Below are 27,298 nucleotides of genomic sequence, written 5' to 3' on the forward strand. Positions count from 1 at the left end.
TTTTTGTTTGTTTTTAGTTTTTTTCAAATTTGACGAAGTGTTTCTGTAGGTAGATAACACTTTGTCACCGCCAGCAGTTTACAACCGACCTTAATGTTGCCGTCTTTAGCTGAGACAAACTCAAAATAGTGACTGTATTTCCAGCTAGAAAAAGCGCATCTCTCTCCTCCCTCCAACGTTGTTTACATTTGTGTCGCTGCGTGCGTGGTACACGTGACGCGAACCTCATGCTGAAAACGTGACTTGTCGCGCACACTCCCCGAGATGCAAGAAGAAATAAATATATGTATTTACTAAGGAAAATTACAAAAATAGTAACGCACAGTGACCTGGATAAGTAACTTTAATCTGATTACTGGTTTCGAAATAGTAACGCGTTATATTACTCGTTACTGAAAAAGGGGGTCAAATTAGAATAACGCTTTACTTAGTAACGCGTTACCGGCATCACTGATGATGGGCTATATTTTAAAGGGTTAGTTCACCCAAAAATGAAAATTAAGTCATTAATTACTCACCCCCATGCTGTTCCAACCCCGTAAGACCTTCGTTCATCTTCGGAACACAAATAAAGATATTTTTGATTAAATCTGAGCGCTGGATTAGTCCTACATAGAATGCCTAAGGGACTGGCTCTTGACGGCCCATAAAGTCATTAAAGAAAAGGTTTAAATATTCCATGTGCCTACAGCGGCTCAATTATAGGTTTATCAAGCGACGAGACTACTTTTTGTGCGAAAAAAAACATAAATAATGACTTTATTCCACTATTCCATTACTTCCTTATGGGCGCATGCGCGAGAACTGAGACGAGGACGTTCTCCTTCCACTACTTCTTGTTACCGGCTGCTCACCAGTCCCTTAGGCATTCTATGTAGGACTGATCCAGCTCTCAGATTCAATCAAAAATGTCTTTATTTGTGTTCCGAAGATGAACGAAGGTCTTACGGGGTTGGAACAGCATGGGGGTGAGTAATTAATGACTTAATTTTCATTTTTGGGTGAACTAACCCTTTAAATGTTCTAGCCTAAAAATGTTAAGGGGGTCACACACCGGACGAGAAGCGCAGCGCCGCGTTGCAGCTGCGCCGTCTCTTTATAATTTGAACACGTTATTCTCTATGAGTGTACACATACCACCGGCGCCATTCAGCGTCTGTCCGCAGCGCCCAGCTACGGCTCAGGACCCTTCAAAAAGCGTCATTTGCATAGTTTTATATAAAATTTACATTTATTTGTCTCAAATTGTTGTTAATGTACATGGCGTCACCCTGTGTGGTTTTCACTCAGCTTAGCTAAATGCTAGCTAAATAAATACTATTGTATTTTGTGACAAAATCCCTAGACAACGGATAATGTTACAACAAAATAACAGACTTAACATGATAGACACTTTTACTTTATTAACGTTCAAACATAATCTATTATTCAATCAACATAAAAAATAAATAATAAATCAAGTTAAAACTCACATCGTGCAGCTCTTCTACCAGGAGTTGATTAAAAATTGCGCGATTAGAATGTGCGCGCCCTGCGTGCGATACCTGGAGTTGTCCTAGACGTAGCGTGGTGATGCGCTGCGCTTCTCGTCTGGTGTGCGACCCCCTTTAGACGAGCTTTCGTCCAACTTACCTTCTCCATCACAACGTGTGTTCACGCAGTGTTGTTGGTTACCTAGTAATGAATGTACGGTGGCCGAGAATGTTCCGTCAACTTCCATGTGTTCGCGCATCTATGTTGCCTAGTAATGAACGCAATCTGGCTGAGATACATGCTGGCAGCAAGAAACTTCACTTTGTGTGCCTGTGCCTCGTATACAACGTTATATATAAAGCTTGCAGGACAACTTGGTTGGCATTTCCTTTCAGCACTTGCGTGTCTCACGGCCAATGCGTGAGACGTGAGAACCCTGTAAACTCAAAGGAAACTCACTAGTACTACTTAAATAACTGCTTATTCATTTTACAGTTTTTGCCTATTGCTTGAACACATTTTGCAAAATTTCGCTCATTGTGCCAAAACTCTACACACAAGTAAACATGACACAACACTGGAAAATATACCATTGACATCTGTGTCAAATTGAAACTCTACGATCAAAACCTAACATTCCTTTGTCAAAATGTAACTCTGATGACAAAATGACACATACTTGCACCATATGCTAACACTATCAGATCAGAGGGAACACACTAGTCTACTTTATATAAAACACTGCAGTCTTTGATTTTGACTGTTTATTCAGAAGGCATATTTTCAGGAGGAACATTTTCAAACAACCAAAAAAGCAAACAGGCCTACTCAATATTGTACATTGCAGCACTGTACATTGTAGTAAGATAAATTCAGATAAAGCAAAAAAATATATATAATACAGTAATACTGTAATAGAAAAAAACACTATATATATTACAGTATACATACATTATGGAGAGCATCTAGAAATGTGAGTATATGTTGGTTGTTGCATGCAGTATAGAGCATATTGCTGCACTATAGTAACACCCATACAGAACCCTCACCCCATCACAGGTACCTGTGAAGCTCTCCAAATAGATCCATGTGGTCCTGATATGGTGCATATTCAGCTGGTACTGGATTTCACCATTACTGCATTGTACATGTAAACGACAGTTACACTTACCCATATATATTCAGCTCGAAGTCCTTTGACCCTGTTACTGTTCCTCTCAAATGGGGCTCTGTAGAGCTGCTTCATGGTGATGCTGTGTTTTCCCAAGATGCGTCTGATGTTGGTGATCCTTACATGGTTTATGTTGTTGAACACTGTTCTGTCAGCAAGTATTTTCTGGTGGAGACGGATGGCATTGTCTGCCCTCACTAGGTCCACAATGGTGAGTTCCTTCTGTTGTGTGAACAGGCGTTGGCGTCCTCTCCCAAAAGGTCTTCTAGTCATTGATGTGATATACACTATAGTGCTGTAAATACCATCTGAGTGGAGTAGAAGGTAGAGAGGTGAAGACATACCTGTTTTCTAGTCGGAATGTTCTTATTATAGATGTCACTGTGAAGCGCCTTAAATGTGGCTGGACTCTGCCCAGCCTCCCTCATCGTCAGGCCATGGTTGTTTACGTGGTCCACCAAAGTTGCTCTTACAGTATATCATCAGAGTCCGTGCATGGCCTCTTTGACCTTGACCTCCTCCTCCTCCTCTTTCTCTTGCCCTCCCTCCCTCTATCCATGCTTGCAAAGTTCTTCAAATGGCTAAACTGAGGGCTTTTTGTAGCTGGCTGATTGGTGTTCAGTTTTGCAATTAAGTGCCTTCGGATGTGTATTTGAGTGGTTGCAATAACCCAATGTGTTTTGTATTTTGAATACATGTGTTTTCCAAATGGCACCCTGAGATTTCATTTTTGAACAAAGTGTCTTATGTATGAAATAGAGTGTAGTATGAAGGACCAAGTGTGTTGCATAAAGGAGTAAGTGTGTTGGAGAATTGCAACTAGAGTGCAAAGCAACGCTTTTGTTTAAAGTATGGGTACATGTGTTTGAGGCATGGTAAAAAAAGCTTCAAGTTGTGTTACTTTAGTCTAAGCATGGTTCTATAGTGTTCAAGCAATGGGCAAAAACTGTAATGACAATAAAGAGCTGGTAACCCCATTAACTGAACTGGTCATCTCATCTTCATGTTTTTGGTCATGTTCTGAAATAGAAGAAAAGTTTCTATAAAGAACCTTAAAAGGTTCTGTCAGCGCTACGTATTTGGAACCCCTTAAAGGTTCTATACACTCTTAAAAAGGGTTCCTCTTGGTTCTATATAGAACCCTGGGGTTCCATACTTGGCCAATAGAACCTTTTACCAAAAAAACGGTTCTATATAGAACCATTTTGGAGTTCAATATATGAAGCGGGGGATGGAACCATTTCTGGTTCTAAATAGAACCATTTCTTCTAAGAGTGTGTTCACAGGTTTCACAAGCCTGCCAAACCTGCGACTTGAGTCACCACCTGATTAGGGAGTGAATACTCAGGATCAGAGGTCTGTATATCATTAGCTGAACCTCCCACAGCTGCAGATATCACTGTATCACAAGTCAATCCCCATTACTTGAATGATCAGAAACAATGTCTTCAATCTCAAAGATTCACCTAGTTTTGCTGAAAGCACGGGTTGTGCAGGATCAGGATCCACCACCAATGGAAGGACATTCTCTGTCTTGGAGGATGTACTGCTCAGGTTAGCATCTGGAGCCATATTCCCTGCTCCACTACAGTCATCAACTGGTTCACTGCCGTCACTGAATGAGGGTTTAACTTCCTCAAACACAAAACATCCACAGAACATTTCTTCAAAAACATCCCCTCTGCGACCACAGGAATTCTCTGCAGACCAATTCCAGGGGGCTCGATGTTTTGATTCTTTCCAGAGAAGCTCTTCCTTCAGGTTCTTGAGTTTTACTTTCACATCGTTTGCAACATTTGTCCTCTGTCTTGCAAGAGATAAAGTCCTTCTTTGACCTTGATGCCCAGCTTCATCATGTATACCCTCAAGAACTTGCTTCACCAGTGAACTTGGAACAACATTTTGCAGTCTCCTTTTTTTGAGTCAGGAGATCACTCCAAGAGTATTCCTTCAAGCATTTGAAACTGAACATCGAAATTGTAAAATAAACTTTGTTGCAAGCAGAGAATCAGACCCAAACATGTATTGTGCACAAGTTTATTGACTAAATTACAAACATAACTAATCTAAACACACACATGAAAGTATAAAACCAGAAGCAGGAAATGAAATGATGGAAAAGATCCATCTAAATATGAAAAGAACCATCAGCATATTATTTTCAGAGCACATTATTAAATATTTGAAGATTTTCTCTCTCTCCATGAGCACATGGCTGGATTGCAGATTGTGGCCTGCGGACCTGGGCCAGAGAAGCCACCCGCAACCAGGAGAAGGGGGGAAGTCGGAAGAGTTGATGGTTGTCCAATCAGTGACGGTAAAGTGGGAGTTTTCTTCTGAGTTGGAATGAAGAAATTACAGTCTCTGTTGGGAGAGTGAAGGCATAGCAGGCTGTGGTCAAGACCTGCCGATGCCCATGGGCCACGGTGGGGGTCCCCACAAACATATACCCAAAGAAGCAGCAGTAGAAACCAGAAACCAGTTTGCTTGACCAATGAGAAAGGTGAAAAATTCCTCTCTTGGGGATTTATGGATCTTTTGTTTCAAGCGTGCTCATTTGCATGTGCAGCTGAATTGGTTGCTGATGAAGAAACTATGGAAGATTCTTGTAATACTAATATGTTGTGCAGCTATCAACATATCATAGATCGTAGTAGATCAGTAGATTGTCTAGATCTACTGCCATGTCTGGCCGAATAACTGAGCAGTAAAGAATGAGTTGGTCATTTGAGGGTTTAGAATCAGTCTAGGAGCTGGAGGTGTTAATCCAAATAACATGGAAGCATGAGGCCATGCCTGGCCTTTCTCGTCCTTCACTGTCGTCGCTCCTCCTTTTGTACTTACGCTCTGTGAGAGATATGTCTCATATCGCGCAGATGTCGCTCATTATCAATCACGCCACACGCCACCGCTGTTCTCTCATGGCCCTCGGCCTGCTCGCCACACAGACCATCTACGCCGGGACAAGCTTGATTCCACCATATCTTTATGTACACAATATTAATCTTATTAATTTTTTTATTATTAACTTATATTAATATAATCACAATATTAATGCCTTGGGGCCTAGGAAATTTGCATAGCGCACTCTGCCCTACTCCGTGAGTATAAAAGGAGGAAGTGAACGCAACCGCAGTATGTCTTCGCTGAGGAGCCAAGACTGAACTCGGCGTCTACCCAGCGGTACAGCAGAAGTGGCAGGGAGACGTAACGTCTCGATCCGTAACCGAGACGTTCCCTTTCGTAGTCACGTCGAGTTACGTCAGAAGTGACGGAGATTGGGGGTCTGTGCCATCACGTCATCTTCAAGCTGTCTTCCAGTGCCCTGCGAAAGTCTGGACCCCTGAAAACCTTTCTTAGGGGATCCCACTTTAACACAGGATTACCAAGGTACACTGGGAAACATATCCCGGGAGGGACATGCTACCAGATGCCTACCGAAGGGAGGACTTACAAAAACGCATATGGCCGCATAAGAACACATATGGAATCACTGGAGCACCAACCGCAGGTGGCTGCTAGAATTTAACTCCAGGGGTGGCAGATGGCTTGCCAAGGGAAGACACATGCTCAGAGAGGCTTACAGTGAATAATACACATGAGACGGTTACCGTCGGAAACCGTGCGCATGGAGGCACCTAGCCAGCATCCAGAGCAACCGCAGTGGTGCCCGCATCATCGGTGCTGGAGGACTCAAGGCTTCAATGGAAGACACTGAGGGAATATCGCACTTATCCAGTCCGAGGAGTGGAGTGGCGAGCAAGCGAAGACACCTAAGCGGGTCCAGTACCGGCGGAAACGAGTACGTGAGAGGACACCGGCTCAATTCGCAGATTATAGAATCTGGCGAAGGTGTTGGGTGTCGCCCAGCCTGCAGCTCTGCAGATGTCTGTTAGCGAAGCGCCGTGCGCTAAAGCCCAAGACGAGGGCACACTCCGAGTGGAATGGGCCCTCACACCAAGGGGGCACGGACGGCCTTGCTGCTGGTAAGACAAAGCAATGGCGTCCACTATCCAGTGGGACAGCCGTTGCTTTGAGAGAGCCCTTCCCTTCTGGCTCCCCCCATGACAGACAAAGAGCTGGTCTGAGGTCCTGAAACACTGCGTTCTGTCGACATAGGTGCGGAGAGCACGTACCGGACAGAGCAGTGCCAAGGCTGGGTCTGCCTCCTCCAGGGGCAGTGCTTGCAGGTTCACCACCAGGTCCCGGAGGGGAGTGGTAGGAACCTTGGGCATATATCCAGGCCGGGGTCTCAGGAATACGTGAGAGTAAGCCGGCCCGAACTCCATGCACACTTCGTCAACGGAGAGTGCGTGCAGGTCCCTTACTCTCCTGACACACGCACACGGCACACGCTCCCATCCGCACCCTCAGAGACAGAGAGGAATGAACGGGGCGACGCACTGGACATCGTGCACGCTTATTCCAGTCTGTGTGCTCAATGACAGTGTCAGCTTTTCCTCAACCAGCTCAAGGAGCTAGCTAGAACAAAAGATTCTCCACCGGCCCTCCACCGGGGAAAGGAGGGGCCCTGCTACCACCTCCTGAGAAAAACCATGACACTATCACTGAGCGGCCCGCCTCAAGAACATTGCTTCGCCTGGCGTTTAGCGGGGCACACGGCCTGAGGGGGGGGGGGGGACGCTTACCTGTGGCCTCCTCCGCGACGCGAACCGGCTGAAGGCTGCTGCTGGGGCCGCGTGGGAGGGAAGGGAGCCGCAGGGGGGCCGTCCTCGGCGGCGAGCGGGCGGAGGCGTCTGAGCCGACGGCTGGTTGGAGGCAGCAGCTGGCCGTCGGGGCAGAGAAACCGCCTTTGTCTGCTCCTAGGCGGTCGAGAAGTGCTGGGCAAAGTCCTGGACCGCACCGCCGAACATTTGGATGATGCTCCTGGACCACAGCGGTGGGCATCACCTGACCAAGGGAGCGAGCGACCGCTTCCGTGACCCGTTTAAGGGCAAGGTAGGCGGCAGGCTCGCAGCTCGCTTGGTCCGTCCTCTCCTCGTGCACATTCCTGAGCAGCTAGCTTTGTAGGTGCTCATCATATGCAGGGCGGAGGCTGCCTGTCCCGCCGCTCTACAGAATCGCGCCGCCATAGACGACAAGAACCCAAAGGCTTTGGAGGGGCATCTGAGAGCAACCGCGGGTGGACGCGCCCTGCGGACGAAGCTGCATCGCAACAGAGCGTTCCACCGGGGGAGCCCCAGCATACCCACAGACAGCCGCATCGCCGAGGGGAGGAAGGGCGCGGAACTGAAGCACGCTCTCGTTTTTTTTTTTTTTTTTTTTTAAGTGCGTGTCAGTTCCGCATGCAACTCGGGGGAAAAAGGAAATTGGGGTTGGCCGTGGCCGTGGGGCGGCAGCGTTACCCAAAAACCAATTATCCATCCGCGAGAGATCGGGATAGGGCGGAGTTCCACCCCCACCCGATGCTCACGGAGGCCCGAGATAGCATGGCCATCATCGCGGGATCAGACACGGCGACGCCGACGCTCCCGAGGGAGGCAACGCGACCACATCCTCACTTCCCGAGGAGTCAAGCCCGCCTTGTGATGCTGCGATCGTCATCGCATCATTCTCTGGAGCGCTGAACGAAACAGACGGTACCTCAGAGAGGCAGACGTCTGAAGCGATACAGCGCTCACTGGCTCTAACACTGGAGCGGTGGGTGTGACCCGAGGCTTTAACTAACGTCGGGGGGAGTGTCACTCATTCACCGTCATATCACCCTATCCGCGAGTCGAAGAGCTTCTATTTTTAGAAGCAGAACGAGTAACGGACACGGGGACTCTCACTATCAGATCATTGAGTCTCGATCACAGTGTAGAGATGCTCATGTTCCCCTTTAGAAGGAACATGAGACATCCGCGAACGCTGCTACTGCATGCTGAAGCCCAGGCACACACAGAGCAGCGATCGCGACCATCAGAAAATGACATGAAACGACCGCACCCAGAAGAACACGGGCGAGTCGTCTTTAAAAAGACGTGCCGCGTGCAGCTCTTTCACTTAGAGAGGAGGAAATTCACTATTTCAGCGCTGAGGCGACCAAGGAGAAGCGCAAAGTCTGGCAGACCACTGCTCAGATCGCAGGCAATGCAGAGTCTCGCTGGGTACCGCCATCACACCAACACTGAAGAGGACGCTCGTCTCGAAGAGTCTTGAATCAGTGAGAATGGCTTGAGGAGTGAAGAATTCTCTTGACTCCGAAGCGAAGACATACTGCGGTTGCGTTCACTTCCTCCTTTTATACTCACGGAGTAGGGCGGAGTGCGCTATGCAAATTTCCGCAGCCCCAAGGCATTGCATGCCATTGGCTCGTTATTAAATACTCGAAGAGGATTGGCTTTCTATGCGAAACCCCCAATCTCCGTCACTTCTGACGTAACTCGAAGTGACTACGAAAGGGAACTGTGCGTGTCAGTGACCTTTTTTGGAGGGATAAGTTTTAGCATATATTAATGATATGGCCGACTCCTGTTCATTGAGAGTTCACTCCATTCTTGAGAGTAACCTGAGTGCTGAGCTGGCTTCTGTGAACAACTGGTTGATTGACAATATGCTGTCTCTACATTTTGAAAAGACAGAGGCTATTCTGTTTGGCTCAAAATATAAACTAAACAGATGCTTGAAAATTCAGGGTTATTTTGAATAATATTGAGGTCAATACAAAAACATCAGTAAAATACCTGGGTTGCATCCTTGAAAACAACTTGGATGGCATTTTGATTGCCAACAAGGTTCCGAGTAAAGTCACTGGGCTGAGTTTTTAGCTAGAAATTCTGCATTTTTAGATAGGTCAACAATGATCATTTTAGCTAACGCCTTAATTTTAAACCAGTTTGAATATGCATGCACTTCCTGGTTTGAAGGCCTTACAAAACGACTTAAAGGAAGGCTGCAAACAGCTCAAAATAATTTAATAAGAGTAATTCTAAACATGGGCCACAGGTCTCATGTAGGTAGGTCACAATTTGTTGAGCTTAACTGGCTTCCTGTTGAGTCACGCGTTATTATGTCAAGACTGACCATGACCCATAAAATATTGTATGGTAAAGTCCCAAATTATTTGTTGGGTCTTATTACTAAGGTGAAGGACACACCCACTGTTTACACTCGTGGCAGTATATCAGACCTCTGTCCTTATGCATTCAAGACAATGTTAGGAAAAAAAAAAACCATTTGCCTATATAGGGGTGGAACAAGTTAGACCGGCAAATTAAAGTAATCTTAAGCATTAATTCTTTTAAAAAGAGGACCAAGGATTGGTTATTAGAGAGGGTGGCGAAATAGAAACAGGAGCCAGTTACCATCTATAACTCGCGCTGCATAGGCCCTATTTAGTAATTTTGCCTCAGATACAGGATCAACATGTTCGCGTTCACAAGCAGTTGTTCATTACCATGGCAACTGCTTGCATCTCATGCTGAATGCGATTTTCGTGTTAAAAAGTAACTATACATAAGAGATGGAAAGATGCAGATAACTATAACGTTACATTGTTTAAGGTTATGTCTATTTGTTACGATATTGATATATGAACTGTTGTCAATGCTTTCCCCCCGAGAATATCATGTTAACAACAATCCTTTGTGGAACCTCTTTCGTTTCTTTGACTAATCTCAGTGTCTCAGTCTCACGTACGCGAGTTAACCAAGTTCGGCACATTTAACTGGGGATGGGGCCATCCACACTGTTTTATCCATTGTAGGTACCGCTCACGTTGTGTTTTCGGCTTTGGAAACGGAAAGAACTCCTCCAGACAATCTCTCGGGGTACCTAATGTCCGAACAGCGTGGGCGCACTGCTTCACCATATTGCTTGGATTCAATGTTTGACGGACCTGCTCACATAGTAACGGCTGCTATGATGTGTGATTGGACAATGGCCATTTTGGGGGAGGGGCTGGCGAGAGGACAATTAACAGTTTTTTCTAGCATTTCACAGTGTTCCACTACAAAATAATGTTCTTCCATGCTGCAAAAGTCCTAATATGAAAGAGTCTCTTGTCACCTACAGAAGTTAACTTGTCAGTGCTGGGCTGACATAATAACAACATCGGAGGATTTAATTCTAAGTTCGTAGAACTTAGTGAAAAGTATATGACCAAGATTAGGGTGTGTCCATCAATTTGATTTATGTTTTTTAGCTTTTTCATTCCTTGTTTATCATCATCAGTGATTGGTTTATGACTGAAATTTTATATATTAAAAAATAGAAACTTGATGACACCCTGTTGAAGGTGAATGGGTTATTTGTGTTTGACATTCTAGGAGGGCTGTGGTCTGCCCTATCATTGATGTCATCAGTGATGAGACATTTGAGTATATGGCTGGCTCAGATATGACCTACGGGGGATTTAACTGGAAACTCAACTTCAGATGGTATCCAGTTCCTCAGAGAGAGATGGACCGACGCAAGGGGGACCGGACCCTTCCTGTTAGGTAATACAATTTCCTTTGAATTATATGCTAAATTTATAAAATTATGTAACTTATGTATTCTTATATATATATATATATATATATATATAGTATGTTTTGTGCTATATTATTTCTTTCAAACAAGAATAATGAATGACAACCGCTTCATAAAGACAACCTGCCTTCATTCCACATATTTGGTAAATGGTAAATGGACTGCATTTATATAGCGCTTTCACAGACCCAATGGCCACCAAAGCGTTTTACATTTTGCCTCACATTCACCCATTCACTCACACATTCATACACCGACGGCGGTGTCAGCCATGCAAGGCGCCATCCAGCTCGTCAGAAGCAGGTGGGGTTAGGTGTCTTGCTCATGGACACCTCGACACTTGGTCAGGTGGAACCAAGGATTGAACCACCAATCTTTTGGTTTGTAGGCAATCTACATGAACCACTGAGCCATTGCCGCCCCGTATTCCACATATTTCGAAACCCTCACATAATAGCTGATACTTTTTGTTTAATTGAGCTGACAGCAAGTAATGTAGGTGGCACAATACAGATGTAAAACTCAAATCTGATATTGTCAACTCTTTATACCAGTTCAATAATGACAACTCACAGAATAGATTTAAACAGCATTTATTGATAAGAATGAACACCAGCTCAGAGATCCATTCGTTGACGATCATATGTTGACCTGATTGGTTACAAGGTATTTTTTGACGTCAGAAACAGTCTTTGGTTCACTGCAGTTTTAAGGAGAAAATACTCAGCAATGGTGTTGACATGAATTTGCACATGGTTTGCCTTAAAGCACATTAAAAACACTACATAGACATATGAAAAACATTAAAAGCTTGATTTTCTCCACACGGATACTATATAAGAAAGCAAGGCTATGTAGATAGAACAAACAGAACTATTGGTCAAAGCAGTCGGTATTAAGAAAACCAATCAGCTGCTCGATACAGTTTCATGACTGAAATATGTATTTCTTTTATTAACTTGAGAATTTAAGAAAGGTTTTAAACTGCATTACCTTTAAATTTCATTTGTCACAATTTAATCAGACGTTTTACCGTTTATAGTACGACATCGATTATCTTAGTCAACGATAAAGCATTTTCCAATACCTCAACCATGCGTGATACACATTTTTGATATACATATTTGTAGAGGGGCCTATCGTACACCCGGCGCAATGCAGTTCCAGGCATGACTCAAGTGTTATCATTTTCACGTCCTATACCATATTGTTTATAGCAAATGCCCATTTGTATTATTGTTTTTTTTTGCACAATATACCCAAAAAACACCCATTACCCATTGAGAGAATTGGGACAACCCTTTAAGACCTTGTGCTGGCTGTGCCAATCATTTTTCCCATCGTTAAACTGGCAAAAGTGGATTTGGATACGTCCTAAGTGTGCTTGCGCCTTGTGCTTTTAGACCATGTGGTTTGTTTGTTAAAATAGGGCCCATAGTAATTCTCTATTCTGTATCCTATTTGAGACATCCACAACAAAAAAATACGTCGTCTGATGACATTTCATCATTGGCTTGCAGTGAAGAAAGTCTTTCAGTCTTCTGTGGGCTCTAAAATGTTTACACAGTGTACAAGGTTTCACATCACTTAACCTAGCTATTATCACTCTACATATACACTGTCAGATTTTTTTAATGCTTTAAAAAATATATATATTTTCCACAGAACTCCCACGATGGCAGGAGGTCTGTTCTCAATTGACCGAACTTATTTTGAAGAGATCGGCACTTATGACTCAGGAATGGACATTTGGGGAGGGGAAAATCTTGAAATGTCTTTTAGGGTAAGTTTAAGATTTTAAAAAGAACTCAAGGAAGGTCATAAACTCTCACATAGTCATAATCTTCTGGTATGCCATATTCGTTTCCATAAATACACTTTGTAATGCTCTTTTTACTGTAATTGTATGTAACCAATTTTTAAAACCATTCTGATTTAATTCCTTTTGTATGTGTGAAAATAGATCTGGCAGTGTGGAGGATCTCTAGAGATAGTTACATGTTCTCATGTAGGGCATGTATTCCGGAAGGCCACACCATACAGCTTCCCTGGTGGAACTGGTCAGGTGATCAACAAGAACAACAGACGACTGGCTGAAGTCTGGATGGACGAGTTCAAAGATTTTTTCTACATCATCTCACCAGGTAATACTCTTCATGAAATCTTTAAATTACACTTAACTGAGATGGACCTTCACATTATCTTTGGTAATCTTTGATTTGGTTGTTATTTCTACTACGTTCTAACACAACTAAAAGTAAAAGTGAAATTAAAGTTCCCATGAATTCAAAATTGACCATACTTACTTTGTTTGCCTAAATTGATCGTTTTGTGGTGAACAATTCATCCATGCAAGTCAATCCACACAAAAGCATTTTTTGGCTTCGTAATCTTTAATCAAAATCTGAAAATGCCCCTCATTGGAGGACCTTCCCTGATGACGTAGGTTTGACAGTTTGGGTGTCTGCTTAACATCCGTAACCACACCCCTCCAACTGACAGTAGACAGGATGCCTGTGTGTTTGTGAGAATTGACAGTGTGTGAGAGGAGAGATGGCGAGGAGGTGCATTTTTGGTTGTGGTACTCATGGGCAGTGTTGTGCAAGTTACTTCCAAACTGTAATACATTAGGTATTACTTGTTACTGTTATTTAAAAGTAATTCATTACAATATTACTGTCCCAGAATTGTAATGCGTTACATTACTCATGTATTACTTTTGAGTTACTTTCACCAAAATAACTAAGTAGAACTTAACTTTTGGGCTGTAACGATATGCAATATGAAACCGAAATTGCGATTCGCCACACGACTCAGATCCACGAACCTACAGAATCGCGACACACCTCTTCCAACTCCCAGCGTTATTCTCCTTACGTCCATATCCAATGCTGCCTTATCTTTAAATTAGGCTATTAGTATTATTTGAAGTTAACATTATAAAATACGTAGACCTACACCACAAAACTAGTTGAGGATAAATTATTTAAAATTGGGGAAGTCCAGCATTATGGACATGACATTTGCAGTCAAAACTTCTCAGAAAATTCATGTATTGAAACGTATATATGCTACTTCCTTAAAGGACTCCAGACATTAGACAAATATCAGTCTATGTTTTATTTTTAATATTAGGGAAAAGACACACATTCATGCGTGACAAAAAAATAGGAGGCAAAATACATTTTTTGTAATTGTGTTAATTACACTGCACAAATAGGATGAGGAAGGGTTGGCTCTCCAGTCTCCATAGAACTTAAAATATTCATTTTATTTTAGTTTTCGTGTTCGCATTTATGAGGAAAAAACAATGTTACAGATGCGACCGCTCTGAACTGGCACTAAAAGACTGCTTTAAAACTTTCACATATGTTGCCTTTAAGAAGTAAAAGCAGACAATACACTGTAATACAACTGTAATACAAGCCTCACTGAACATGTAACGAGTAAAATATTACTGAAAATTGATTAGTAATGCCTTACACTACTGCGTTACAGCAAAAAGTAATATGTTACTGTAATGTATTACTTTTGTAATGCGTTACTCCCAACACTGCTCATGGGTTAGTGAGTTACACGCAGGTTACTGTCATAACAATTTATTTTTTAAATAAAAAATAAAAATAGTTTTATAATTCAAATTAGTGTTACACCTACTTTTCTAGATCCAATCAGATGCTAGTTTGAAAAAAAATCCATGCACACTATTTTGCCTTATTTAGCATTCCGTTTCTCTCAGAAATATGTCACAACACTGGAGAAAATTTGTTTGCAACTTCCGGTTCACGGGGACTTTAAGATGATTCCACAATTCTCCTAAGCCAATTTTTTTCTCACAGGTCTTTATTAGTGTCATCATGGTGTATGGCTGTCTTTACAGAGATGGTTTCTATAAGTAGTGTGTTGATTTGCACATGTGGTCATGGTTGTTGTGAAAGACTGCAATTATCTTATCATTCAGCCTTCTGGGCCATTGTTGTGGTATTTTATTTGCTTTCTATAACCTGGCACAAACACAGCTCTCCTCAAGCTTACAAAGACAGTAGGGAATTGTAGCAGACTACATTTATTCAAATGCAATTCCTTCTCCACACTTCCTCTTATCTTCCTCGTCATTTTCCTTGTACCCTTTTCTTTCTCTTGCCCACTTGCACAAATTTACTTCTTAAAGACCCTTATGAAAAATAAGTACACTTTAACATAGTACTCATTACAAAAATAATATATCTGATAACATATAACTGGATGTAATTCAGTAATTTCGTATATGAAGAGTTCAGATGCAAAAGCCTCTAAGTGCCATTTGAAATTTTCTTCTAGAATGATCATTTTTATCAAGCTTGTATATTTAAGTTCAGTGATTTCACTTAAATGGCAATTATAATTACCTATTAATTGTTATTTAAGTGAAATTACTGAACTTAAATATACAAGTTTGATAAAAATCATCATTAAAGAAGAAAATTTCAAATGGCATTTAGAGGCTTTTGCATCTGAACTCTTCATATAATTACTTATATAAGTCTATGGTATTACGTATCAGGACAACATAAAAAATAATCTGGTCCTTGGCAGGTCTTACAATTAAGTAAATACAACCTCATCAACACATGACAAATTACACCGTACCATAGTTTATTTAACAAAAACTTGGCCCAAATGGAGAAGCAATTTGTGACAACACTCTTACTGCTTCCACAGGAATTAAGAGGGTACATGAAGAGTTCAGATGCAAAAGCCTCTAAATGCCATTTGAAATTTTCTTCTTTAATGATGATTTTTATCAAGCTTGTATATTTAAGTTCAGTAATTTCACTTAAATGGCAATGATAATTACCTATTAATTGTTATTTAAGTGAAATTACTGAACTTAAATATACAAGTTTGATAAAAATCATCATTAAAGAAGAAAATTTCAAATGGCATTTAGAGGCTTTTGCATCTGAACTCTTCACATATTCTCCAGGCCCTGCTAATCAAATGACTTTGATTAATTCATCATGCGTGACCAACTCTATAAAAGTAGAAGTTTCGGCAGGTTGCTGGTCGCTGGAGCATTCAGGTGTGTGTTAAAGGGTTAGTTCACCCAAAAATGAAAATTAAGTCATTAATTAGTCACCCCCATGCTGTACCAACCCCGTAAGACCTTCGTTCGTCTTCGGAACACAAATGAAGATATTTTTGATTAAATTTGAGAGCTGTATAACTACCACATTGGCTCCTAAAGGACTGCCTCTTGACGGCCCAGAAAGTCAATGAAGAAAATGTTTAAATATCCCAAGTGACTACCGTGGCTCAACTATATGTTTATCAAGCGACGCGAATACTTTTTGTGCGAAAAAACAAACAAAAATAACGAGTTTATTCGACTATTTCTTTTCTTCCTTGTAGGCCAGAACGAGACTTCCTTAGATTTCCACGACGCATGCGCGAGAATTGCGATCTGAAGTAGTGTAAGCTGGTGTGAGCAGATCGCAAATCTCGCGCATGCGTCGTGGAAATCTAAGGAAGTCTCGTTCTGGCCTACAAGGAAGAAAAGAAATAGTCGAATAAACTCGTTATTTTTGTTTGTTTTTTCGCACAAAAAGTATTCGCGTCGCTTGATAAACATATAGTTGAGCCACGGTAGTCACTTGGGATATTTAAACATTTTCTTCATTGACTTTCTGGGCCGTCAAGAGGCAGTCCTTTAGGAGCCAATGTGGTAGTTATACAGCTCTCAAATTTAATCAAAAATATCTTCATTTGTGTTCCGAAGACGAACGAAGGTCTTACGGGGTTGGTACAGCATGGGGGTGAGTAATTAATGACTTAATTTTCATTTTTGGGTGAACTAACCCTTTAACACTGTACCAAGAAGGAAAGACATCAGCAATAATCATGGAGAAGCAATTGTTGGATTTAAAGTCAAGTCAAGTCATGTTTATTTATATAGCGCTATTTACAATACAGATTGTTTCACAACAGCTTTACAGAGATAACAGGAAAATGATGCAACAAAGTTTGTTTCCAGAAGAAAATAGCGTCACAGTCAGTGATGTTTCATTTTTATTGTAAAAAAAGTTATCAATTTAGTTCATTTCTATAGCCGCTCTGGAGAAAACCTTGATTTCATTGTCCAGCTCAGTTCAGTTCTCATATAATGGTTTCAATGTAGGCAGATCAATATTGTTGTTGAATTTTAAATTAAATTGTTAAATTTAATGTTCCCAACTAAGCAAAACAAGCCAATGGCAACAAAAGTGGAAAAAGACTGTCGCAAGGAACCAAAACTCCATCAGGTGGCAAAATGTAGAAAAACCGAGGCTCAGTCAGGGGCCAGTTCTCAGTTTATGATTATGATTCAGGTAGCATTATAGGTCAGAAGTCAGATTGGTTTGGAACAATCAGAATATTATCTAGTTTTATTTGGATGAAGATGGGTTTGTTGAGAATCAGTGCCGATGGCTGTCGTGCCGATGAAGCCTTCACACGGGAGAGTCTAGTTGACGCAATCTGCTGACACTTCAGGGATGCGTTGTGGTTGTGTCTAGGTGCAGGTCCTCCATCTTGTCTGGATATGGCCCGGATCCAGCTGATGACATTAAACCTCAGATTAAGCACAAAGACTAACATTAGCGTAGATGTCATTCTTCTGATGATGTAACGAGTACATCGGGTGTTATAGGACATGTTCCCGGTTCCGCTTGACATAATTTATGCAGCCTAATAATCATTTAACTGATTTGAATAATAGGAATGTATCATTTTCGATGTGTATGCCAGGTTAAAGGAGAGCTCCGGCGAACAATGAACCTTTGGTCTAATAAAACGTCGGTACCTAGTCAACCATTCTCTGAGTTTTGTTTTCATGATAATCGAATGTAAAGAGTTTTATCTCTAAAAACTGTTTAGCGTATAATGCTAGTAATGGGGGCATTGAGTAAGTAAAAAGAAATCGCTAGTTTATACCACTAACAAGGCTCAAAATAGCCCCACACTCACACAGTAATATAATGAGGCTCCATACATGCAAAACGAAGCATTGAGAACTTTGTAAGTGTACAGACCGTTTAATAAGAAGATACTTTATGAAGACAGTTCACTTTGCGTATACAGACAGGAGCCATCTTAAAAAATAGTCTCGATAAGTCGATCCCCGAACGCCATTCATACAGTTCAGAAGTTCGTTGAACTTCATAGAGTTCAGATCACTCAGCATGACGTTCGTTGTTCGACTTATCGAGACTATTTTTAAGATGGCTCCTGTCTGTATACGCGAAGTGAACTGTCTTCATAAAATATCTTCTTATTAAACGGTCTGTACACTTACAAAGTTCTCAATGCTTCGTTTTGCATGTATGGAGCCTCGTTATGTTACTGCGTTAGTGTGGGGCTATTTTGAGCCTTGTTAGTGGTATAAACTAGCGATTTCTTTTTACTTACTCAATGCCCCCATTACTAGCATTATACGCTAAACAGTTTTTAGAGATAAAACTCTTTACATTCGATTATCATGAAAACAAATTATAGAGAACGGTTGACTATGTACCGATGTTTTATTAGACCAAAGGTTCATTGTTCGCCGGAGTTCTCCTTTAAAGAGATGTGTTTTTAGTTTAGATTTGAACTGACAGAGTGTGTCTGCTGTCTGACAAAAGTGTCTGTTCCAAAGTTTTGGTGCTAAATAGAAAAAGGATCTACCGCCAGCAGTCGATTTAGATATTCTAGGTATTATCAACTGTCCAGAATTCCGAGATCGCAGTAGACATGAAGAACTAGAATGTGTTAAGAGCTCGGTCAAATAGTGGGATCTAAACCAGTTAGTACTTTGTAATTAATCAGCAATATTTTTAAAAAATGTATACAGTGTTTAATAGGGAGCCGATGCAGTTTTGACAGAACCGGGCTAATATGGTCATGCTTCCTGGTTCTGGTAAGAACTCGAGCTTCAGTATTTTAGACCAGCTGTACTTTGTTTATTAAGCGTGCAGGGCAACCACCCATAATATCCTTACAATAATCTAGCCTTGATGTCATGAACTCATGAACTAATTGTTAGGTATTTGTAATCGAGAGAATGTGACGTATGCCGTGTTCCAGGCAACCTGTAACCTGTGTTTTTCCAATCTTACACCCGTGAAAGTGCACTAGAACGGCAGTCAAACCTGTGACTTCCCACCCGTGAACTCGTACTAGATCGATGTACTCCCAGTTACAAGTTCTGACATAGCCAGCGAACCTCTACAAAACTACAATAACAGCCCCTACGTATGCAGCGTTTCTGCAGGCGGTACACGGTGAGAATACACTTTAGGACAATATAACGTAACTAGTTTTCAGTCCATTGAGTGCAAGGATAAATTAATAGCCTACCAAAAACATTTCCAAATATACAAATAAAGTAAAATAAAAGGTATAATAGCTTATCTTGCCTCATGTGCTATTTTCCCACAAATAAACAAGGAGTAAGCACCTTTTGTGTTAGACATTATTACAAATGCGCATGAGCCCCGTAAGGTTCGTCATGCTGGTTTGTTTACATCTAGCTACCACAATTCTTTGCGCTCAGGTAGTTTGGCGTGAATGACCTGCAATGCAACAAAGTCGTAAGTCGTGGTTTGAAGTCGTGATTTACATGCTCAAAAACCTGCTTAGAACACAGCAGTATTTTAGGTATATTTTTAAGATGGAAAAATGTGGTTTTACAGAAACATGACTTTCAAATGAAAGATTGGTATCAAAGAGCACACCCAATTAAGACAATTAAGCACACTTCTTTTCCACAAGTCTTGGTATAAAAAACAGCATTTTACTTTACACTTGTTTAATGCGATCTATTTTAACACTCTAATCTACGAATAACACTCTGATCTAGCTTGGGTGAGTAAATAAAACGTTTAGGGTCAAAGTAAAAACATCACTATAAAGTTAAATTGAAATAATAATAGTCCTTGCTGAAATTATTTGAGCTATTAAAATCAAAGACAAGACTCTTCATCACGTTTCAGTGACAGATGAAGTGAGGAGAATTAAATTCATTAAATAATCACACTGTCATAAGGACAACATTTTTGTGGCACCTTGGTTACACTCATTGTGCTACCATTCACAACTTCTGTTTCACAAACTTATCAGTGATTGTTTTTTTTGATTGAAGTTAGTCAGTGCCTCTTATTCCTACGAAACATAAATATTTAATCCATTAACCCATTCAACTTTACAGTTTTTTTCTATTGCTAAACCACAGTGGAGCACAACTGGAGCTACATGTGCAAAACTCTAACTCCAGTCTGCACAGCAGCAGTTCATGTGGACCAAACTCTAGATCGTTTTTCATTGCTTGAACACAGTTTTCAAAACTCTACACACTTATCCCATGACTTTAACCACAACCTGCACAACACTGTGGATTTACAGCACTTTGTTCAAATGCTAACACACTGCTGTCAAAACTGTGAACCACTCATTCAAAACAGAATAAATTTCAGCCTTGTGCCTTTCACACACTGCTGACGTTCAAACAATTTCAGCTGAAAGGCCTGAGAGAGGCAGGGTTACAGTATTACAGTATGTACTTTTAGTTTCTACCTTTTTTTCCTCATTGCTGTAATTCTGTAAATTACTACAGACTATTGAAGCTAATTTTCAATTGTTATGTTCTAAAAATGTAAAAATATCAAATGAAAGAATGTCACTGTTTTTTTTTTTTGAAGAAAATATTACTTTGTATGAAGTGTGAAATTGTTGAAACTGTAAAAATGAAAAGTTAGTATTTTCTGTATTGGTGTTTGATGCTACTGTTTTTCCTCTCAGTGTGTTCTGTGTGACAGTGTGTGTTATCTCAGTGAGGGTTGTGCATAGTGTCGTGTGTTAAGAGTTGTGCTCAGGTGACTGTTGGTAATGCAGACTGTAGTTAGAGTTTTGCACATTTAGCTCCAGTCGTGCTCACTGCCGTTTAGCAATCGAAAAAAACTGTAACTGAATCCCCCTAAAACATTTTACATCCATCTGTCTTGCTCATATTTGCTGATATGGACGTTTTGCATGACAGTCCGCAAGCGGTTCTGCCATCACAGATCAGCCGGACAGATAATTCACTCTGATGAGAGATTTTCCATATTTTATTCATGCCTGGCATTGTGCTAAGTGTCTTAGTTCTAATCTGCTGCTCACGTATTCATGACAGTCCTGCTATTCTTATCTGCATCTCACCCCTAGGGAGACCTGGGAAATGTAGTGCTATTGTGGGGTTAGAAAGCCTCAATATCCTGTACAAGGACAATAATGAGATTAACCTTTACTGAAACTCCTGTCAGTTCACTTGAGAGGGAAAGATTCAGGAGGAACTCTGCGGTAATGTGGAGCAAAGGAGGGAGATTGTTCCTGGAAAAGCATCCCAGTGGTGCTGTGCGGTGTTGTGGTGGGCTGACTGGAGTTTGTGTGTGTGTGTGTGTGTGTGTGATAAATAAATAGTGTGGTCTGGTATTTCTCGACTTTTTCAACCAGGTTTCGGCCAATATCAGAGATTATAAAAAGAAATTATAGACAAAAAACATAAAAGTTTGCCCACCTTGCTGTCTTAGTTGTAGATGAGATACATTTTCTGATCCTTTTTTGTAACGTTTATGTTCTTAACCCATGTAACCCATGTTGTAACCGTTGTGTATATGTCAAAAATGGGAATATGCTTGTTATATATATGAAGAGTTCAGATGCAAAAGCCTCTCATTGCCATTTGAAATTTTCTCCTAGAATGATCATTTTTTATCAAGCTTGTATAGTTAAGTTCAGTAATTTCACTTAAATGACAATTAATAGGTAATCTTCATTGCAATTTAAGTAAAATTACTGAACTTAAATATACAGGCTTGATAAAAATGACCATTCTAGAAGAAAATTTCAAATGGCACTTAGAGGATTTTGCATCTGAACTCTTCATATATATATATATATATATATATATATATATATATATATATATATAGTTGTGTTTGAGGAAAACATGAAAATATACACTTACAAATTTCTGTGAATTGGACTACATTTATAGATATTGTGGCTTATTTTGTCTTTTCTAACACCTGTCACTCTTTTCATCTTATGGAAACAACAGAACGTACATTTGTTTTTCTTGGAACAATAAGTCTAAGTTCGTTTAATTGAGGCCTGAGCTCAAAGGGAAAAGATATAACAGGGGACACAAGAGCACATAACTTCAACCCAGTCATCACAACTGAGAGGAGCTCTGCCCCACTGCGTCTACTGAAACACACAAGATCGTTTATCATCTGCATCCCAGACAAAGAGAGAGAGAGAGAGGTCACAAAACGCAGCAGAAAAAAAAATCTGTTAGACTATGGATGAAATGCAGAAAGTTAACACTCAGCAGAAAGACACAAATGCCTGGGACTTTCGCTGTCAGTGTATGCTTTGATCGTTGAGGCTTCTGGGATGTCAGCTGCTCTGTATGTGTGTCCGGCAAAGCTACACATATAAGAGACCACCCATCTAGAAGATAAGATTAAGGAGATAAACAGTTTGGTGAATGTCGGGACAATTTTAATGTGAGCAGATAGGATTTTAACTCGAGAAAAGTGATGTTGACGCTCCCTCTAGTGTCTGCTGTTTCAAATCGAGACATCTGAGGTTTTTCAATTGTCCCACTGCTTTTTTATTTTAGGCATATAATGTGAATCTGGGAATCTGTATCTGTGTTTTATTGATTTATTTTATATTGGGGTATGGATATTTGCATTAACAGTTCATGAAACCCTCCTTATTTCAGCACTGGTTCTTCACATCACTGCAAGAAATAACTGAAATTGTCAGCTATTATAAAGGTTTTTTTTTTAGTTTTACAATGTCTATTTTGAGAACATTAATATAGTAGAGCATTTGTTACATTTTCACTGTCAGTTTGTGGTTTGGGTATGTTGGCATATGATTTTGATTTGAGGGGCTATCGTCGCTCCCTGCTCTTATCCATGCTAGGCTGCATGGATGGGCAGGGAGTTATTGCCCAGAATGGAACCATATCACCAATCCAAACTGTATGCTAATTGTTAATCATCTTTGTCAAGATTGTTCCTGACAGAAATTACTTTAATAAATGTAAACATGTTCACTAATATTGAAATGGACCAAGTTTTTCCAGGTGCTATAGACTCATTATCTGTATATGTCTTCCTCATTTACCCCGTGTCATGTTTGTAACTGGGTAATTTACATGTTCATTTAGCAGACAATTTTACCTCAAGTGACTTCTAAATGAGGGTCATTTCATTGATTTCATTGATTTCAAAGGAGAAAATATGATTAATTTGATGGATGTTAATTATTTGTGTTTCTTCAGGTGTGGTTCGGGTGGATTATGGGGATGTTTCATCTCGGAAGGCCTTGAGGGAAACTCTGAAGTGTAAACCCTTCTCATGGTACCTGGAGAACATCTACCCTGATTCTCAGATTCCACGCAGATATTACTCACTCGGGGAGGTACGAGACTTTCATTGCTTTCTTGGTCAATATGGTCATTAAAACAGGTCAAATTAGCATGAAAGTACAATCACATAAAATCGCAGAAGGAAATGGAAAGTTCTGAGCATTATCTACTGACGACGTGTAAATTAAAGTACACAGACACAGCCCGATCATTTCCATAATGACCAACGCAATTTGCCAAGGGCAAATGAGCAAAATGTGGATGGTAAATAATGAAGCAAATGCCAGTATATTGACTGCCGCAAACCGTAATAAATCACCTTTCATAATCAATTTAAATACTCTTCTCCAAATTTTGCGTCTGAAAGGGAAACTCCTACAATTGCATATGCAATAAGGTCAGCCGTAAAATTAACTTGTCCACGCCTTAATTTTTCACTGCATGTCTTTTGTAAATCCTGACAGAAGATTTTTTAACACCAAAAGAGGGTATGCGCTAGAGTAAACTGTTAGTAAATGGCACTCAATGTGCAGGTTTATGTGTGTGGTTATGCTGAAATCTCTGCAATATAAAAATGTATTAATTAATTACATTAAATTTAATTAAATTAAAAGAATATTGCAAAGAATATTATTTCTTAAATAAAAGAATATTGCTCAATCCTCAGACATTGTCCTCTTGTTAATAGATCAGAAATGTTGAGACAAATCAGTGTGTGGATAACATGGGCCGTAAAGAGAATGAAAAGGTTGGCTTCTTCAACTGCCATGGAATGGGCGGCAACCAGGTAAGAAAGCTGTGAAGTCAAATCACATTTATTTATATAGTGCTTTTTACAACACAGATTGTTTCAAAGCAGCTTTACAAAGATAACAAGAATATAATGCAACAAAGCTTGTTTCCAGAAGAAAATAGCTTCACAGTCCAGCTTAAGTAAGTTCAGTGATGTTTCATTTTGTTGTAAAAAAGTTATTAATTTAGTTAATTTATATATGTAGCCGAGAAAACCGTGATGTTATCGTCCAGCTCAGTTCAGTTCTCATATAATGGTGTGAATGCAGGCAGATCAATATTATTGTTGAATATTAAATTAAATGTCCCCAACTAAGCAAGTCAAAAGCCAATGCCAACAATGGTGAAACAATGGTGAAACAATGGTGAATAAAGGCGACAAAATTGAAAAAGGCGACAGTGGCAGGGAACCGAAACTCCATCAAATGACAGAATGGAGAAAAAAACCTTGGGAGAACCCAGGCTCAGTTGGAGGCCAGTTCTCCTCTGGCCAACAAATGAACAGTGTATGATTATGATTCAGGCAGCATAAGGCATAAGTTCATAGCACAACTAAATAATGCCACAACACAACAGAAATGTTCCCAACCACTAGAGAGCTTTTGAAGCACGGTAAAGTTAGTTCCTTTTCGAGGGAACTCAACACTGCGTCATTGAAAATTACTCTTTGGGGACGCTCCCTAAGCGTGTGCTTCTGAAGTATGAATGAAACTAGTCTAATCCTGATTGGTGTTGCGTCGTGACATAACATTTGACGGCATAGACATCAGCTTTCGCTCTTCAGCAAGCGTTCTATGTTACGACTGTCTGTCTTATTTGGTGTTGTTTGTCTGATTCATGTTCATTCTGGCCAGCGGACAGTTTAAGAAGTGTGTGCACCCCTGCCCTCGTTTCATTACGGGTGGGGACACGCATGTTCTGTGTGTGAACTATTCGGGAGTGCAGCACGCCCAGGCAGCTCTTGAGGGAGCTGCCTGTGGAGACTGTGAAGCACTACCTATGAGAGTGCTGCGCTCCCGGCTGGCGTGCTTTGACGAGCATGGTCAGGCTTGCGTTCCCTACGGCTCTGATCCCGCACCCGTTGAGGTGGCGCGGTGATTGAGATTGTGGGGTTCAATCTCAATCTCAGCTATGGAGGCCATGGAGAGGCATCTGTGGCTGTATTTGTCAGGAATAAAAGAAAAAGACAAATCCTTTCTGCTTGAAGCGCCGCACTCACCTTCTGGCCTGTTCGGCGACGCCGTTACATCGGTCGTTGACAGGTTTCAGGAGGTGAATAAGCAATCTGCAGGGTTTCAGCAGTTCCTCCCCCATAAATCTAAGTCTAAATCGAGTAGGGTGAGGCAAGGAGATCAGCCGCAGCCATCAGACAGCTCCTCGCACCACGCGGAGCAAAGGGAGAGGGTTTCCTCTAGAGCCCCTCCTCCAGGAGCTTGGCAACAGAGGAAATGCTCCCAGCAGAAGACCTCCAGCCAAAGGGGCAACCTGAGGGACGTCCTTCAGGCTAGGAGGGCTTCGGGAAAGAGGTCCTAGCCGGGGTGGTGGGACCTCTGAGGGCTGCCCCCCTCCACTGCATAGCAATCGATGTTATTCTCGCAGCGGAGCCCTCAAGGAAACGATCTGGGTTGCCCACCGTGGTGACGCTTCAGGCCACATCATTTTCCAGCGAATGCACTCCGCGTCGTTTTTCTCAAAAAGATGAGCATCAGTTATTGTCACGAAAACCGTATCCACTACAGCCTGCCAGTCTTCCGCTTCAGGGGGTCGAGAAGGGTGCTCGAAAAACACCAGAGGCCAGTCTCGAGAGATTGGTTTCCTGAGTAGATTTTGTAGAGGCATGGTATCATCTTTCCAACATATCTGCATGAGTCCTGCATATAATAAAATCAGGGTACAGACTGCAGTTTGCGCACTGCCCCCCAAATTTTCTGGGGTGGTGCAGACTACAGTGGTTCCAGAGCAGGCTCAGGTGATGGAACAAGAAGTGCAATCTCTGCTGTTAAAGGAGACCAGAGAACGTGTTCCTCATTCAGACAGGGAGTCTGGGTTTTACAGCCGGTACTTTATAGTTCCAAAGAAGGATGGGGGGTTGAGGTCGATTCTAGATCTCAGAGTTTTGAACCGGTCTCTGAGGAGGTTCAGGTTCAAAATGCTTACTATTCCACGATAGATATAAAAGATGCCTATTTTCATGTATCCATCCTTCCATGTCACAGGAGGTTCATGAGGTTCGCTTTCGGGGGTAAAGCTTACCAATATCGGGTTCTTCCATTTGGCCTAGCACTCTCTCCCTGCAAATTCATCAAATGTATGGATGCAGCACTTGCTCCACTGATACGTCAGGGCATCCGTATACTGAATTATATCGACGACTGGCTAATTCTCATTCTTCAGATTATAATTTCACTCCTGATAGCTCTGCCATGGCAGATTCCTCTGAGGAGGCATCTGTTGTCTCAGGCGGAGGGCTGGCCTCTCAGGGGGTTCAGTACCTAAATGCTGGTCTATCAGCCGGGGTGGTTGAAACCATATTTAGCTCTAGGGCTGCGTCTACTAGGAGATTATTTGGCCTCAAGTGGAATGTGTTTGTCACTTGGTTTAGGGAACATGAGTCAGATCCAGTTAACCTCCCGGTGGCTTCAGTTCTAGAGTTTCTTCAAGATTGTTTCTCTGCGGGTCGCTCCCCTTCCATGCTTAAGGTGTATGTGGCTGCCATTGTGGCTTTCCACGCGCCATTAAGTGATGGGCCTCTGGGGAGGCACCAGTTGGTCATACATTTTCTAAGTGGTACTTGGAGGATGAGACCGACAGCCAGTCGGCTTCGCCTAGGGATCTTACGCTAAAAATGGTATTTCTCTCAGCTATTACCTCTCTTAAGAGGGTAAGAGATCTCCAAGCCCTGACTGTGACACCAGCTTGCTTGGAGTTTTCCCGTGGCAGAGTTAAAGCCTTTTTGCATCCGAGTC

General features: G+C 41.4%; 1 protein-coding gene and 1 long non-coding RNA gene across 5 annotated transcripts in view; one reads left to right on the top strand and one right to left on the bottom strand.

Annotated features, from left to right (window-relative positions):
- galnt13 (polypeptide N-acetylgalactosaminyltransferase 13) overlaps positions 1–27,298 on the top strand; it is a 102,567-nt gene that overhangs the window by 37,566 nt on the left and 37,703 nt on the right. For all 4 annotated transcript variants that reach the window (XM_039663986.2, XM_089133031.1, XM_089133032.1 and 1 more), the window contains 5 exons: positions 10,915–11,085; positions 12,785–12,902; positions 13,083–13,263; positions 23,454–23,593; positions 24,229–24,327. In XM_039663986.2, coding sequence (XP_039519920.1) covers positions 10,915–11,085; positions 12,785–12,902; positions 13,083–13,263; positions 23,454–23,593; positions 24,229–24,327 — 709 coding nt within the window. The remainder of the gene's footprint in view (positions 1–10,914; positions 11,086–12,784; positions 12,903–13,082; positions 13,264–23,453; positions 23,594–24,228; positions 24,328–27,298) is intronic.
- Positions 17,176–18,308, bottom strand: LOC148978290 (uncharacterized). Its single transcript, XR_016169247.1, has 2 exons — positions 18,169–18,308; positions 17,176–17,693 (listed from the first exon to the last, which is right to left on the bottom strand). It is a non-coding gene; the product is annotated as an uncharacterized LOC148978290 (long non-coding RNA).

This window comes from Pimephales promelas, chromosome 7 (genome assembly GCF_988280905.1).
Source record: "Pimephales promelas chromosome 7, fPimPro1.hap1.1, whole genome shotgun sequence".
Lineage (NCBI taxonomy): Eukaryota > Metazoa > Chordata > Actinopteri > Cypriniformes > Leuciscidae > Pimephales > Pimephales promelas.